At 39.3% G+C, this 15,931-nt stretch overlaps 1 protein-coding gene across 2 annotated transcripts in view; it reads left to right on the top strand.

Annotated features, from left to right (window-relative positions):
- usp37 (ubiquitin specific peptidase 37) overlaps nt 1-15,931 on the top strand; it is a 35,409-nt gene that overhangs the window by 12,434 nt on the left and 7,044 nt on the right. Inside the window, exons 6-17 of one of the 2 annotated variants that reach the window (XM_060930253.1) lie at nt 4,615-4,692; nt 4,878-4,966; nt 5,069-5,162; nt 5,521-5,676; nt 5,761-5,892; nt 5,993-6,116; nt 13,757-13,962; nt 14,624-14,741; nt 14,937-15,016; nt 15,117-15,281; nt 15,469-15,516; nt 15,676-15,808. In XM_060930253.1, the coding sequence (XP_060786236.1) occupies nt 4,615-4,692; nt 4,878-4,966; nt 5,069-5,162; nt 5,521-5,676; nt 5,761-5,892; nt 5,993-6,116; nt 13,757-13,962; nt 14,624-14,741; nt 14,937-15,016; nt 15,117-15,281; nt 15,469-15,516; nt 15,676-15,808 (1,423 nt within the window). The remainder of the gene's footprint in view (nt 1-4,614; nt 4,693-4,877; nt 4,967-5,068; nt 5,163-5,520; nt 5,677-5,760; nt 5,893-5,992; nt 6,117-13,756; nt 13,963-14,623; nt 14,742-14,936; nt 15,017-15,116; nt 15,282-15,468; nt 15,517-15,675; nt 15,809-15,931) is intronic. The other variant, XM_060930254.1, reaches the window with a different exon arrangement.

Below are 15,931 nucleotides of genomic sequence, written 5' to 3' on the forward strand. Positions count from 1 at the left end.
TAAAGAGGTTCACATACTTTTGCCACTCACAGATATGTAATATTGGATCATTTTCCTCAATAAATAAATGACCAAGTATAATATTTTTGTCTCATTTGTTTAACTGGGTTCTCTTTATCTACTTTTAGGACTTGTGTGAAAACCTGATGATGTTTTAGGTCATATTTATGCAGAATATAGAAAATTCTAAAGGGTTCACAAACTTTCAAGCACCGCCATAAGTATGAAAAACGAGAATGTTCTGCGAGCAATAGGCTGAAGCACACTATCGCTAAAAGGAACTGTGTTGGGCTGGAACGATGGGTTAAATAGCCGCTCACATTAGCGCGGAGAGCTTTCACACTGTCAGCGGTCTCAAAAGTAGCTGGTCACCGGCGGCAAATCGCCGTCTGTGGCTTGTTATGCCGCCGGCTATTGTCAGTCGAGTCACAAAATTTAATATTAAATATTTCTGACGGCAAAAAAAGTTGTGAACGTAAATTACATCCACTATGTCATGTATGTCCGTTGCCGCGTCAACTGTGTTTACATCCTCGACAAGAGTGCAGCCATTACTGCCCTGTGTTGCCAGATTGGTTTTAAGTGCATTTTGGCGGGTTTTGAACATATTTTGGGCTGTAAAACGTCAGCAGTATCTGGCAACATATTTTTTTTTTTACTTAATACAAGAAATTAATGCATGCCAACGTTTTTGCCAAAATGGTATTTTATTTTCCATTGTTTAGGCAGCTTCAGCATCATACTGTGAGATTCTGTTCAAATTGTTTTTTTTCTTCTATGAAGCCTGAGCCATTTATTTTATTAGTTTATAATTATTAATTTAGTCTTCAGGAGAGACTGCCTGCACACAGTACTAGTATTAGTTTTTTTTTCTTACATGAAAGCTGAGGCATTTATATTATATTTTAAGGTAACTTCATGTTGTGCTGTGAGGTTCTCTGCACTTTAACTTTTGAACCAACAGGTGCATTTGGATAAGTAAAGCCTATTTTTCTGCATGTTTGTAGTCCTGGTAATCTTTTATATTGGTAAAGTTGTTTATAGGACCATTTCTCAGTGTCTTTGTTTTTTTTTTAATCAATAGTTTTTCAGTAATAACTGAATATTTAACATATCACTCAATTTTAAACAACCCCCCCCCCCCCCCCCCCAAATGGGCTGCCACCATAGTCTCCAAAATTTCTGTGGGAAACACTGGCATGCGTAACAACGCTAATCAAGCTTAAGCTAGACAACCCGCCTCAAATACCCGTCCCGGGTAAATGTTATCCCAATTTTAGACGAACTGTTCCAAACCATCCCGCCCCATGAAAAATTCGTACTTGCATCTCTCTCTCTCTCTCTCATATATATCCCTGCACGCTTTGCGTGCATTATGTCTGCCGCTGGCAGACATTTTACCATTTTGCACCCTGTTGTAAATTATTTGTACCCTGCTATTCTCCCAAACTTTGAAGCCCCTGCACTGTAGACAATCTTAGCGTGCACATTACATGTCGTCAACGTTACCATGACATGGAGCGCATGAGTCCAGTCAGCGTATTCAGCTTTCTAACAGTGCTCTTTTTTTTTTTTTAAATATATTATTCTCTCCCCAATGGTGTGTCTTTCCTGGCTTTATTATTTAGTATTTATTAATTTTGCATTCATATTTTGCAATGATTTTACACCTCTGTCTCAAATGGCCCCTGTTTGCTCCGCTACTGCTTAAAGACCTGCTGTCTCCCTTGTATACCTCTCGCAAGGTATGACTTGATTTCATTGGTAAATCGCTGCCGCCTTGCGTGAGTTTGCTGTTTAACTGGAAGCAAGTGTGCTACGGGGCTACTACGTATGTTTTAACTATTGGTTTTAAAAGATGTGAATGCATTTTTACTGTTAATATGGTTGAAATGGTTGCTACAGCAAGTGGAGGTCTGCGATGCTGTGGTTTGCAGCATGGGGTTCACATGAGCAATCAAGAAAGTCATCATCTGACAACAGTGCATTATATAATAACGCTGTTTTATTACCAGAACACCACTAACCAAAAGTTTAAATGAGTTCTGTTGCAGTTAGGGGAAAAAAAACAAACCCCTACAGACTGCATTTACTGCACAAATGCCCTTTATCACTCTATTGTCTTGTACTTTTGTTGCTATGTGACATAATGTACTAATGTTGTACTAATGTTGCCATATGACATAAATAAGCACACAATCAGTTTGTATCCCTGATAGTCAGTTTACCAATACAAATGACTTTGTTTTGAGAATTGAACTCGATTGTCTTTTTTTGGGAAGGGCAGGGGTAGGGCAGGTTGTAATGCTTCGTGTTGGTCTAAAAAATTTTTCATAATGGTCTTTAAAAAGTCTAAAAAAGGTCTAAAATTTAACTTACTGAATCCTGCAAGAACCCTGTTGCAGCTTGGTGCCCCTTTCTTTTTTTTGGGGGGGGGGGTCTGAGGTTTTTTTTTTTGTTGTTGTTGTTTTTAATTAGTACTATTGTTAACTCTGTAAAATGATATTTATTATACTGGTTAAATCGATTTAAAGTATGGGTAATTGTAAACAAATCTTTCTTTTTACACGGTGCTAGGACTTGACATAATTCTCTCCCGCCCAGGCGAAGTTCGGTGGGGGATATAGAAATGCGTTCTGTCCATCTGGCTGTCCGTCTGATCAGTCACATTTTCGTTTCTGGGCCATATCTTTAAAACTACTGAAGATATCTTCATGAAACTTTGTGTACATATCAAACAACGTGTGAACTGGCGTCTTTTGCTAGTTTGGATTTTTGAAAAAGTGTTTTTTCAAAATGTTTACATAAATTGATTTTGACTGGTTTCTAAGAGCATTGTTTCTGGAGCATATATCCTAAATTATTCATGATATGGATTTGAAACGTGGCATACATGTTAACAAGGTGATTTGTGTGCCTTTTTTTATACTAAGAAATTTGAGAAATTTTAATTTTTCATGTTTCCATGGAAACAATTTCAGACTTAGTCTCTCAGGTTAGTCTTCGGGGTAGGGTTTGTTTCCAGAGCAGAACTTGAAAACTGAGTGGTATGGACTTGAAAGTCGGTATACGGTGGTGCTTGATAGTTTGTGAACCCTTTAGAATTTTCTGTATTTCTCCATAAATATGACCTAAAACATCAGATTTTCACACAAGTCATAAAACTAGATAAAGAGAACCCAGTTAAACAAATGAAACAAAAATATTATACTTGGTTGTTTATTTATTGAGGAAAATGATCCAATATTACACATCTGTGAGTGGCAAAAGTATGTGAGCCTTTGCTTTCAGTATCTGGTGTAATCCCCTTGTGCAGCAATAACTGCAACTAAATGTTTGCGGTAACTGTTGATCAGTCCTGCACACCGGCTTGGAGGAATTTTAGCCCATTCCTCCGTATAGAACAGCTTCAACTCTGGGATGTTGGTGGGTTCCCTCACATGAACTGGTCGCTTCAGGTCCTTCCACAACATTTCAATTAGATTAAGGTCAGGACTTTGACTTGGCCATTCCAAAACATGAACTTTATTCTTCTTTAACCATTCTTTGGTAGAAATGACTTGTGTGCTTAGGATGGTTGTCTTGCTGCATGACCCACCTTCTCTTGAGATTCAGTTCATGGACAGATGTCCTGACATTTTCCAGGGTTCATGGCAACCCTGCCATTGCACACCATTGTTCAGTGTTCTCCTGATGGTGGATTCATGAACATTAACATTAGCCAATGTGAGAGAGGCCTTCAGTTGCTTAGAAGTTACCCTGGGGTCCTTTGTGACCTTGCCGACTATTACACTCCTTGCTCTTGGAGTGATCTTTGTTGGTCAACCACTCCTGGGGAGGGTAACAACGGTCTTGAATTTCCTCCATTTGTACACAATCTGTCTGTCTGACTGTGGATTGGTGGAGTCCAAACTCTTTAGAGATGGTTTTGTAACCTTTTCCAGCCTGATGAGCATCAGCAACGCTTTTTCTGAGGTTCTGAGAAATCTCCTTTGTTTGTGCCATGATACATTTCCACAAACATGTTTTGTGAAGATCAGACTTTGATAGATCCCTGTTCTTTAAATAAAACAGGGTGCCCACTCGCACCTGATTGTCATCCCATTGATTGAAAACAGCTAACTCTAATTTCACCTTCAAATTAACTGCTAATCCTAGAGGTTCGCATACTTTTGCCACTCACAGATATGTAATACTGGATCATTTTCCTCAATAAATAAGCGACCAAGTATAATATTTTTCTCATTTGTTTAACTGGGTTCTCTTTATCTACTTATAGGACTTGTGAAAATCTGATGATGTTTTAGGTCATATTTATGCAGAAATGTAGAAAATTCTAAAGGGTTCACAAACTTTCAAGCACCACTGTATGTGTTGATTAAGTAATGTATATGTGCCTTTTTGATACTAAGAAATTGTAATTTTTTGCTCACCTGGACCAAAGGTCTGGTGGGTTTATTCCATGGGCTGCTGAGGTCAATGTAAAGAGGTAGGGTTGGTTTCCTGCAGCAGAACTTGAAAAACGTGACGCATAATATCTTGAAACTTGGTATATAGAGCAGGGGATATAGATGATTGTCTTCTTTTTAAGCTTTTGGATATTTCTCTCTTTAGGAGCGAGAAAAGAAAAAGGTTGATGAACTCTGATACTGATTTAACCGAGGACTACCCCAAAGAGAATGACTCCTCTAGGTAGTGTGCGCTTTCAAATTGAACGTAGCAAAACCTACAGAACCATTTTACTTGTTGCTTAAATTTGATTGTCATTCGTAGTACGTTCTATAACGTTTATGCTGTAACTTCTCTGGACACATGTACAACTGTATACTGCTATTGTTATTTATAATACCCAGTTCTAATTATGCTTCTCTTTTCAGCAACAATAAAGCCATTTCAGACACTTCCAGGAAGTTTCTGCTCAGTTTCAAAGAAAAACTGAAGCAGTCTGAGGAGAACAGGGCTTCAGGTTGGTGCTTATTCACATTCCGGTCATTTCAAGTCTATGTCTTTGTTTGGCAGCCTTTTGAGGGGACATGTTTCTTGATCTGTCATGTTTGTTCCCAAACAGCTCCCCTTGGTTCTGCACCCCTTCAACAATCATCCTTTTATGGCAGCAGAACAGGAACGAAAGATTATACACAAACGCATTCCCTACTGGACAGGTAAGTATTTGAAATAATTTTTTTAACAAAGACATGCAGGTTAGGTTAACTGGTGACTCTAAATTGACCGTAGATATAGATGTGAATGTGAGTGTGAATGGTTGTCTGTGTCAGCCCTGTGATGACCTGGCGACTTGTCCAGGGTGTACCTCGCCTTTCGCCCGTAGTCAGCTGGGATAGGCTCCAGCTTGCCTGCGACCCTGTAGAACAGGATAAAGCGACTAGAGATGATATGATACATGTTGGACTACTGTTTGTATGTATTACTTGCTTGCCTGTATAACTTGTAGTTCAGGGTAGTGTTGTGTTAGAAAGTGATTTCGTGCAGCATTTAAGGATAATTTGTCCTTTTCTAAAGGCCCCCCAGCACAAACCAGTCACCTGCAGCCAAAAGAAGCCTAGTGCTGCCCAATCATTCCACTCCCTTTAAGAAAGTCCGCTCGTCTCTTGATTATGGGGGATGGAACAAGCTGAGACCTTCTGTTCTCACTCAGCCTCAACCTCCATTACAAGGGTGAGTCTCCTTTAGTTCCCTCATTTGACCCATTTCTTGAGTTTCCATTGCAATCTTAATTATTTGCAAATCTACCTACTTTAGATTCTCCAACCTGGGAAACACTTGCTACATGAATGCCATATTGCAATCACTGTTCAGCCTGCCATCTTTTTCAAATGACCTGTTAAAACAGGGTATCCAATGGAAGAGAGTTCCTACGAATGCTCTTCTGAGGTACTACAGTGTTATACAGTCTTAATTTATTTTTTTATTTTTATTTTTTATGACCGTTGCAGACATCCTATTTTCTAATCGTTTGTTTTATCTCCATTAGGCGCTTTGCTCACTTGCTTTTGAAAAAAGACATTTCATCTCCAGAGGTGAAGAGAGATTTGCTGAGGAGGGTCAAGAATGCCATTTCCTCTACTGCTGAGCGTTTTTCTGGGTACATGCAAAATGTGAGTTGGTGTGTGCGTGTCTCTCTCTTCTTCCCCTCCTCCCTTTACTTTGTATTCCTTTTAATTTTCTCTTTTTATTATTTTAATGTCATGAAAACCCACATCTTTTGCCTGAAATTGTATGTGTGTGTGTGGGGGGGGGATGATGGTGAATTTAATACAGTTCCAGTGCATACCTCCACTTCAAATTTACATACATGCAGTGTTTTCCCCAGAAAAAAATTAAAGAATAGAATAGAAAGCCTTTATTGTCATCACACAGAGTAAGCCCTAAATTCTGGCATGATAATACACAGACAATTGAGCACCAGTGGTGCGAAGCGAAACTAGGGAGGTCCAGGGGCATGCATTTTAGATGCATGACTTGTAGGATAGATTTTACCAGTGTTTCAATGATTTCTGACCTAAGTAGTATTCATGTATACACATTTGAAATTTCACCGTAAAGTTTAACATGCAAGTTAAACTGTTTTGTTATAGATTACTGAGGTATGATAGATTGAAAATCTACAGGGATCCCTTAATTATCGATGATCAAGGAGTGTTGTAACAAAAATGTGCATGAAAATATGAGCAGTGGTTTGCTCCATCTTATGCAATCCAATGAAGAGAATTGATCATCATGACCTCCTGTTGATCACAAAGGGATCTGAACCTAAGAACTGCCACCTTAAAATAAGTTGCTTTTATATATTTTTTTGCTGTCCAAATCCTGTGCTCTGATTGGCTGACGAGCGGGTCCATATCCTCCAGTACGGACCCCAGTTACAGACCTCTGGCGACTCGCTCGTTCACAACAACAAACAACATAGTCGCATTTTTTGTCAACCTTTATCTTTTTTTTTTTTTTATAAGATTTATTTATAAGATTATCAAAAATCTTAAATTTTTGCCAGCATTTCTCAGGAGAACAGAATTAATTTTCCATCACGGATAGCGATTAAGACAGTGTTCACAGCGAAAGTGAGTTTTACTACCCTGAGGAAGAAGAAATAAAACATTTCAGGATAAAGCTAAAAACCTGTAATTTGCTAACATTGAGCAAAAACATGGCTGAATCCTGAATGACTCCTATTTGTATAAATGGGGGACTACATAGGTGGCGAAATGTAGTTTTTTTTTTTTTTTTTTTCCCTGCCATGGAAGTGCACTTGTATACCGAGGAGAAAGCAATTTGCATTACAGCCGTGAATGAGGATTCAAAATAGCATTAATTTTACAGCATGGATAGCGATAACGACAGTGTTCACAGCAAAAGCGAGTTTTACTACCCTGAGGAAGACAAAATAAAAGAAAACATTTCAGGAGAAAGCTAAAAATCTCTAACTTGCTAACAGTTTGATCTCATTAGTTAATGAGGCCCATTTTGGACCATGTTATCCTAATACATATTACGTTAGGTAAAAACTTTAAACCAGTACAATCTCTTCTTCAAAGTTTCACCAAGTGGCTTTTATTTATGCAATGTAAAGGTCATAATACTGTATAACTTTGGTCAAGCAAAAACATGGCTGAATCCTGAATGACTCAATTTTGTATAAATAGGGGACCTCATAGGCGGCAAAATGTAGTGGTTTTTTTTTTTTTTTTGCCCTGCCATGGAAGTGCACTTGTATACTGAGGACAAAGCAATTTGCATTACAGCTGTGAATGAGGATTCAGAATGGCGGCTCGGCTCGGTTTTCCCTTTCGGGCGCTTTCGTTTTCTGTGAGAATTTGGTAAAGAAAAAAATATATTATTTACCAGCTTAAGGTCGGTCCGTATGGTGAAATACCGTGATCTCAGCCTTGAATACTGACCTCGGCCCAGAGGGCCTTGGTCAGGACTTTGAAGACCTTGGTCACAGTATTTCACGATACGGACCTCCCAGCTGGTAAATAATATACATGTATTAATATAATTGTAATGATTTAGGATGTTTCTGATGCAATTACCATAATCTATGTATAACTAAGATACACTGAAAAGAAAAGTAAGGCAACTGCATATTATGAAGTTTAAATTTTGGCACTTTTATTAAATGGACTAGATTAGGATTAAAACATTTAAAGGAAAAGAGAACTTAATTCATACTTTAAAGTTTGCAGAAAGATTATGTACTTTTAAACACATTCATGAAGAGAATTTAAGTGTCAAATGTAGCATAATTTTGAATAATAATGATAAGCATTTTTGGCAGTGTGATGTCACTGTGAGCCTTTAACAAAAGAATAATCCGGAGCCGGCGGCACGGTGGTGTAGTGGTTAGCGCTGTCGCCTCACAGCAAGAAGGTCCTGGGTTCGAGCCCTGGGGCCGGCGAGGGCCTTTCTGTGTGGAGTTTGCATGTTCTCCCCGTGTCCGCGTGGGTTTCCTCCGGGTGCTCCGGTTTCCCCCACAGTCCAAAGACATGCAGGTTAGGTTAACTGGTGACTCTAAATTGACCGTAGGTGTGAATGTGAGTGTGAATGGTTGTCTGTGTCTATGCGTCAGCCCTGTGATGACCTGGCGACTTGTCCAGGGTGTACCCCGCCTTTCGCCCGTAGTCAGCTGGGATAGGCTCCAGCTTGCCTGCGACCCTGTAGAAGGATAAAGCGGCTAGAGATAATGAGATGAGATGAGATAATCCGGAGCCGCCTTTTGTTAAATGGATCCCAGTGACCTCACACTGCCAAAAATGCTTGATTATTATTTGAAATCGTGCTATATTTGACACATTTGGACAACTTCACTTCGTGAGAGTGTTTATAAGTACATAATCTTTCTGCAAACCCAAACTAATGAATTAAGTTTTCTACTCCTTTAAAGCAGATTGTCCTTGGCTTTTGCTTGGCCCAATGTTGGGCAACCCTCTCATAGTCCATCTCGCTGTCATCCATGCTGATGTGGATCAAATTGTCCAGCAAGTCTTCTCCTAGCTTATTAAAATCAATCGGCTTTGTCTGTCTGCTGAGGGACAACATTGGCAGCCAATGAGATCGCTTATAATGAATCAGAAAATTCTGGGATGTCTGTTTTCTTTTGATATTTTTATTGGATGGTTTGAACACGTGATCTTGACATAGCCAACAAATTAGTTTGTTTACATCATACCACGCGGACATATTACTTGGAAAGAATCGACACAAACATTGGGGGGGGGAAGACATCTTGTTTAACACATCAGTCAATATGTAAATGCATGGTTTTCCCCAAAGTGTTTTAGCGTATCGGACCCGATACGCTTGCTCTGCCTGACGATACGCTTAGTTGCTTTAGTTAAAATCCGATGCGCTTAGATTTATATCGATACGTTAAATTTCCTACCCACAAGTAACTAGATACATAGGAGAGCAAATAACAGATCCATTTACATACTGATTGATATTTGTGTTAAGCAAGCCGTCTTTTTTTTCCCAATGTTTGTGTTGATTCTGTCAAAGTAATATGTCCACGTGGTATGATGTAAACAAACTGTAATCTGTTGGCTATGTCAAGATCACGTGTTCAAACCGTCCAATAAAAACATCGAAAGAAAACATCAGACATCCCGGAATTTTCCGATTCATTATAAGCGATCTCATTGGCTGCCGATGTTGTCCCTCACCAGACGGACAAAGCTGACTGATTTTAATAAGCTAGGAGAAGACTCACTGGACAAATTAATCCACATCAGCATGGATGACAGCGAGATGGACTATGAGAGCGCTGCCCAACATTGGGCCAAGCAAAAGCCAAGGAGAATTAATCATCTGCTTTAAAGGAGTAGAAAACTTAATTCATTAGTTTGGGTTTGCAGAAAGATTATGTACTTATAAAAACACTCATGAAGTGAAGTTGTCCAAATGTGTCAAATACAGCATAATTTCAAGTAATAATCATAAGCATTTTTGGCAGTGTGATGTCACTGGGATTCATTTAACAAAAGGCGGCTCCGGGTTATTCTTTTGTTAAAGGCTCACAGTGACGTCACACTGCCAAAAATGCTTATCATTATTCGCAGTTATGCTACATTTGACACTTAGAAAAAATTCCCTTCATGAAATGTGTTTAAAAGTACATAATCTTTCTGCAAACTTAATTTCTACAGTTTAAGTTTTCTTTTCCTTTAAATATGTTTTAATCTTCATCTAGTCCATTTAATAAAGTGACAAAATTTAAACTTTATAATATGCAGTTGCCTTACTTTTCTTTTCAGTGCATCTTAGTTCTACATATATTATGGTAATTGCATCCGAAACATTCCAAATCATTAGTTATAGTAATACAGCAACTTATTTTAAGGTGGCAGGTCTCGGGTTCAGATCCCTTTGTGAACAACAGGAGGTCATGATGATCGATTCTCTTCATTGGATTGCATAAGATGGAGCAAACCACTGTTCATATTTTCATTCACATTTTTGTTACAACACTACTTGATCATACTGGTAGGTAATTAAGGGATCCCTGTAGATTTTCAATCGATCATATACCTCAGTAATCTATAACAAAACAGTTTAACTTGCATGTTGAACTTTAAGGTGAATCAAATGTGTATACATTAATACTATTTAGGACAGAAATCATTGAAACACTGGTAAAATCTATCCTATAATCATGTATCTAAAACCTCTGAGACCCTGAAGATGCACCTGAGAGCATCTATTTTCAAAAAATTTTCCGGGGGAGCATGCCCCCGGACCCTCCTAGTTTCGCTTCGCACCATTGGCACTCAATTGTCTATGTATTATCATGCCAGAATTTAGGGCTTTAACTTTTTCTGGGGAAAACACTGAAATGGATCTGTTATTTGCTCCATGTATCTAGTTACTTGTGGGTAGGAAATTTAACGTATCGGTATAAATCGAAGCGTATCGGATTTTAACTAAAGCGACTAAGCATATTGGCAGGCAGAGCAAGTGTATCGGGCCCAATACGCTAAAACGCTTTGGAGGAAACCATGCATATATGTTTCATGACTTTTTACTTATAAATGTGAAGTGTGTATTAATCATAAACGCAGATGTTTAGAGAATGAAATTGATTTGGGGGAGTATTCGGAAACACCACCACTGTTTGTTGCAAAGCTGATTTTGGTAATTACAGTTTTGAGACAATTACGGTCCAAAGTAATTACTTTTGACCGATTCCTCTTGACAAATTGTCTTCATTCCCCGGGGTACAAGAGTCCCTCTTGGAAAAATGATCCGCATCTATCATAATTGTGAGGGGATCACCTGTGCACAGCACTCAAGTCATCCCACCAGTTTTCGATACAATTGATATGGGCCCTGACTGAGCCTTTACAAAACATTTGATCATCTATTGAAGCCATTCCTTTTGTTGACCTGTATTTTGAGAAAATTTGCTTCATCTTCAGCTGTCTAACAGAGACCTGCAGGTTTTGTGCTGTGAAATATCTTGGTATTCGGAGCTGTCCATGACTCCCTCATCTAGATGACCCGCCCCAGTTCTAGTTGAAGAGAAGCAGCTTTATAGCTGTCTTGTTTTCGCACTAAATATAGTATAATTTTGAATTTTGCCCAAAAAGCTATATCCAGTTTTATCAGAACTTAACATGTTGATATCAAGCTATCTTGATTTGTGTAACCTTTTTATATATAAAATATTTTAATAAGGTTCTGGTGCCACCCCCCGGATCGGTTTTGCTTTTTTAAACATCTTTATGCTTATGAATACATATTTTATTTGTTAATATTTTGTAAATTTCAAGTGCCCTGGAAGTATCTTTGAAAACAAAGGTGTCTGAATATTTATTTGCCCTCACTCTGTTATTTGATTTTAATTACTAGTGAGCCCCATACTTAAGAGAATATGGTGATGGCTTGATCGTACAATGTCTGTACGTACGGGTGGACATGTACCACCACAGGGTACCCGACAGTGGGTGCAAGTCAAGACTGATCACCCTTTGATCGTCAGTATTTTAGACGAACTCAAACTTTTACACGGACAGAAACTGAACATCTTTTATTCCAGGTCATGTTGGCCTTGTGAGTAATGAGCAGGCAGACAGTGTGACCAGAGAAGTCCCTGAATGTAGTGCATGAAATTATCCCTGCCATTAATAAGACACTTTTATCCCCATTGCAAAATGGACATGATCAAGTGGTGTATACCAGGTGTCAGATTAGGCACACAGGGCTCACCTATGGGTTTTTTATTAAAGGGTGAAGAACCACCAACATGCCATGCTGACCTGGCATTTAAAAAAAAAAAAAACTCACTCACGTTCATGTCCCGAATCCTTGTGGTTTTTAATCCAGTGACTTCGAGTTGTAAATCCTGTCCTGAACAATCATCCACAGAAAAACTCTACAGCATAAATCCACTGTATACCAGAAACACTTGGTTGCGTTACTCCCCCACCTCAGCCAAAACTCACAGCTCAACAGGTGACTTCCTCTTCCTCCTGCTGTCCCTGGCCCCTACTTCCTTTACTGTAAACTAAAATTCACTTTGGCCTCGCCCCATAGTTTTGATTCTATAGATTTAGCATATTGGTGGTGTTTTGGCTGCTCCCGTGAGGGGTTGCCACAGCGGCTCATCATGAGCTGCGTATTTGATTTGGCGTGAGTTTTTACACCAGATGCCCTTCCTGACGCAACCCTCCCAAATCTGTCTGGGCTTGGGACCGGCATGAAGTATGCACTGGCTTGGACCAACCCCAGTGGCTGGGTATTTTACCTAATCTGCATGTCTTTTGAACTGTGAGAGGAAACCAGAGCACCCTGAGGAAACCCACACAGATATGGGAGAACATGCAGACTTCACACATACCCCTTTTCCACCAAATCAGTTCCAGGGCTGGTTCGGAGCCGGTGCTGGTTCACAACTCGTTCAACTTGCAAGCCAGCTGAGAACCAGCTTGCTTTTCCATCGCTCGCGGTGCTAAGAGAAGACGCGTCATTACGTCGCTGTATACGTCAGTTACGTCGCTATGTTTGCATAAACCTTGGCGCGAATATCGAAGCAAAAACAACGTGGAAGAAGCAGCAGCAGCAACAACAACAATAATAATAATGGATGACTTCGCGTTTGTACAGCTGCTACTTCTCGTCGCTTAAAAATGGCGATCTTTCGCGGTCTTGTTATTGTTGTCGGTCTTAACGACTCCGCCCCCTCCCCGCTGACGTAAGCGGTTCTTTCCTCTGGCCCAGCAGAGAGTTGGTGCTAGCCTGGAACCGGTTTTTCTGGCCCCAGAGCCAGTTCTTTGTCAGTGGAAACAGAAAACCCGGTTCCAAACTAAGCACTGGCCCCGAACCAGCCCTGGAACTGCTTTGGTGGAAAAGGGGCAACAGAAAGGCCTCATTGGCCATGAAGTTCGAACCCAGAATGCATCACTGCACCGCCCAGAAGTAGTGTAATGGAGTGAATTTAAAAAAATAATATACATTTGAGAGAGAGAGGATATTACATGGTTGTGCGAAGATATGAAGTTTATCTTCAAATAGTGAAGATATTCATGAGTGAGCAAAATATTGATGTGAAATACCCCATACAGTTCGATGGTTTATATGCTATTATTATTTTTTATTATTATTATAATATTCAGATTGATTTTGTACACTTGTGCTTTTAGGTAGTGCCTAATTATATTACCAATTAAGATAGATTTTGGTTCATTTTGGAAAAGTAGGCAATAATATGACTTTCATCAGTGAGTTAATTCTTTGCTTCCAGGATGCACACGAGTTCTTGAGTCAGTGTCTGGATCAGCTAAAAGAAGATGTAGAGAAGGTTAATAAGAGCTGCAGGGGCGATTCTTCAGCCTGGGATGAACCCCAGAGCACACGACTTACGGAGGATATGGATACCTCACGGATATACACATGTCCTGTTACCGTCAACATGGAGTTTGAAGTGCAACACACGATCACTTGCAAAAGGTGGGCGGTGTTTGATGATAAATAGCTCATTGAATTTTGCTTTCCAACGTCCGCAACTTGTAAACAAAATTAGCCAGAAAACGGCATAAGTTTTCTATTCTTTATTCAAGTTGTATTTGATTCAGTTCTCAAGACGTTTGAGTTTCTGATTTGTACCAATTTGCAACTATCTTGTCACAGCCCAGGTCACAAGGCATGATAGTTTGGCCTTGTTCCAATTACCACAGCTAAGGTTTTGGACCAAAGTCAAGGAAAAAAAAAAATCCCGCAATAAGAAAATGAAAACTACAGTAGAAGTTTGAATACAAATTTGGTAATGATTGGTTCAAAATAGCTTTTTAAAGAAAACATTTGTGCTTATCTTTCGGTTTTTTTTTTTACTTTAACAATTTGAGGTAGAAAACATGAAGTTTAAGGTGTATGAACATCAATTTTTGACCATTTTCTTTTGTGCTCTGATTGCTTTTTTCGTACATGTGGCATTTAAAGAAAAAAAAAGTGATGTCTGAAGTTTAATGTGCACTTTTAAGACTGACACTTTAGCTGTTAATTTTTCTAAGTCTTCTTTTGAAGCAAAACCAAGAACTGGATTAATTTTTCCATGTTTGGGGTTTTTTGTTTTTCCTTCCCTCTTTCTTTGCTCTATCCACATGAAACTCAGCTGTGGGGAGGTGGTGATAAAACGTGAACAGTTCAATGACCTCTCAATTGACCTGCCTCGCAAAAAGAAAACTCTTCCTCTACGATCCATCCAGGATTCACTGGATCTTTTTTTCAGGGTAGGGTTATATGCTGTCACCTGCATCAGAGAATTTGTGAGATATTGCAGAAAATGTTTCCTTCTCCATAAAACCTTTTAGTGTTGTATTCCAGTACTATGTTAAGTTTAACTTGATTCTCTCATGTCAAATGTTTGTGTTTGATGTTTAAGTGGTCATCTTGACTCATTTGTTTGTTCTGAACACTTCTTTTAGATGGAAGAAATTGAATATTTGTGTGAGAAATGTAATGGGAAATCTGCGAATGTTACACACAAATTCAGTAGACTTCCCAGGTAAACTGACTCTTTTTACAGTCTGTGACTGCATTTAAAATTTTATTTTTGAGCTCTGCTTGAATACCAAGCTTTTAAATCATTAACTGTGTTTTCTCAGGGTGCTGATTCTTCATCTGAAACGGTACAGTTACAATACACAGTTGTCTCTGAACAGCAAGCTGGGGCAGCAGGTCCTAATTCCAAAGTACCTCAGTCTTCTCTCCCACTGCACAGAGAATACGCGGCCTCCTCTCAACCTGGGCTGGAGAGTCCAAACTGCCCTGTGAGAATCCAAGCATCAGTTAGTTTACTAATTACCCATAGGCTGTCTGGTAGGCATGTGTCCCATTTCACAAATTTATTCTGAGAAAACAGCTGCAGTGTAAGAGTTGTACTGTATTGTATTGGATTCACTCTTTTGGTGTTTCACACTTGAGTTTCTATTACATGTGCTGTACATTTCTTTGCAGGTCGAGAACACTGAAAAGTTCACAATCTGTGAACAACTCTACGCTACGGTGAGGGAGCAAACTTGGTATTTTTCCACTTTCTACGTATAATGCTTGACATTATAAAAGAAACACTGACGTGTCCTCATCGACAACGATGGACTTCCAAGAGATAATGCTTGACATGCGAAATTGTGTTGCATTAAACCTTGGGTACTGTTTTCACAGGAAAGGTTCAGTAAAGTGTGAAAACACAGGAACCATCATTTGTGACTCGGACAGTGAAGAGGAATTGACTAGGAAAGTCAGCCGCAAACATCGTCTAAGTGACTTTCTCACAGATGATGACAGGACAGAGGAGGTGAGCTGTTGGGCAGCCAAATGTGTAATGCTTTCCGTTCGGTTAAATACAACCCCTGATTCCAAAAACGTTGGGACAAAGTACAAATTGTAAATAAAAACGGAATGCAATGATGAAGTTTCA

The sequence above is a fragment of the Neoarius graeffei genome, chromosome 9, assembly GCF_027579695.1.
Source record: "Neoarius graeffei isolate fNeoGra1 chromosome 9, fNeoGra1.pri, whole genome shotgun sequence".
Lineage (NCBI taxonomy): Eukaryota > Metazoa > Chordata > Actinopteri > Siluriformes > Ariidae > Neoarius > Neoarius graeffei.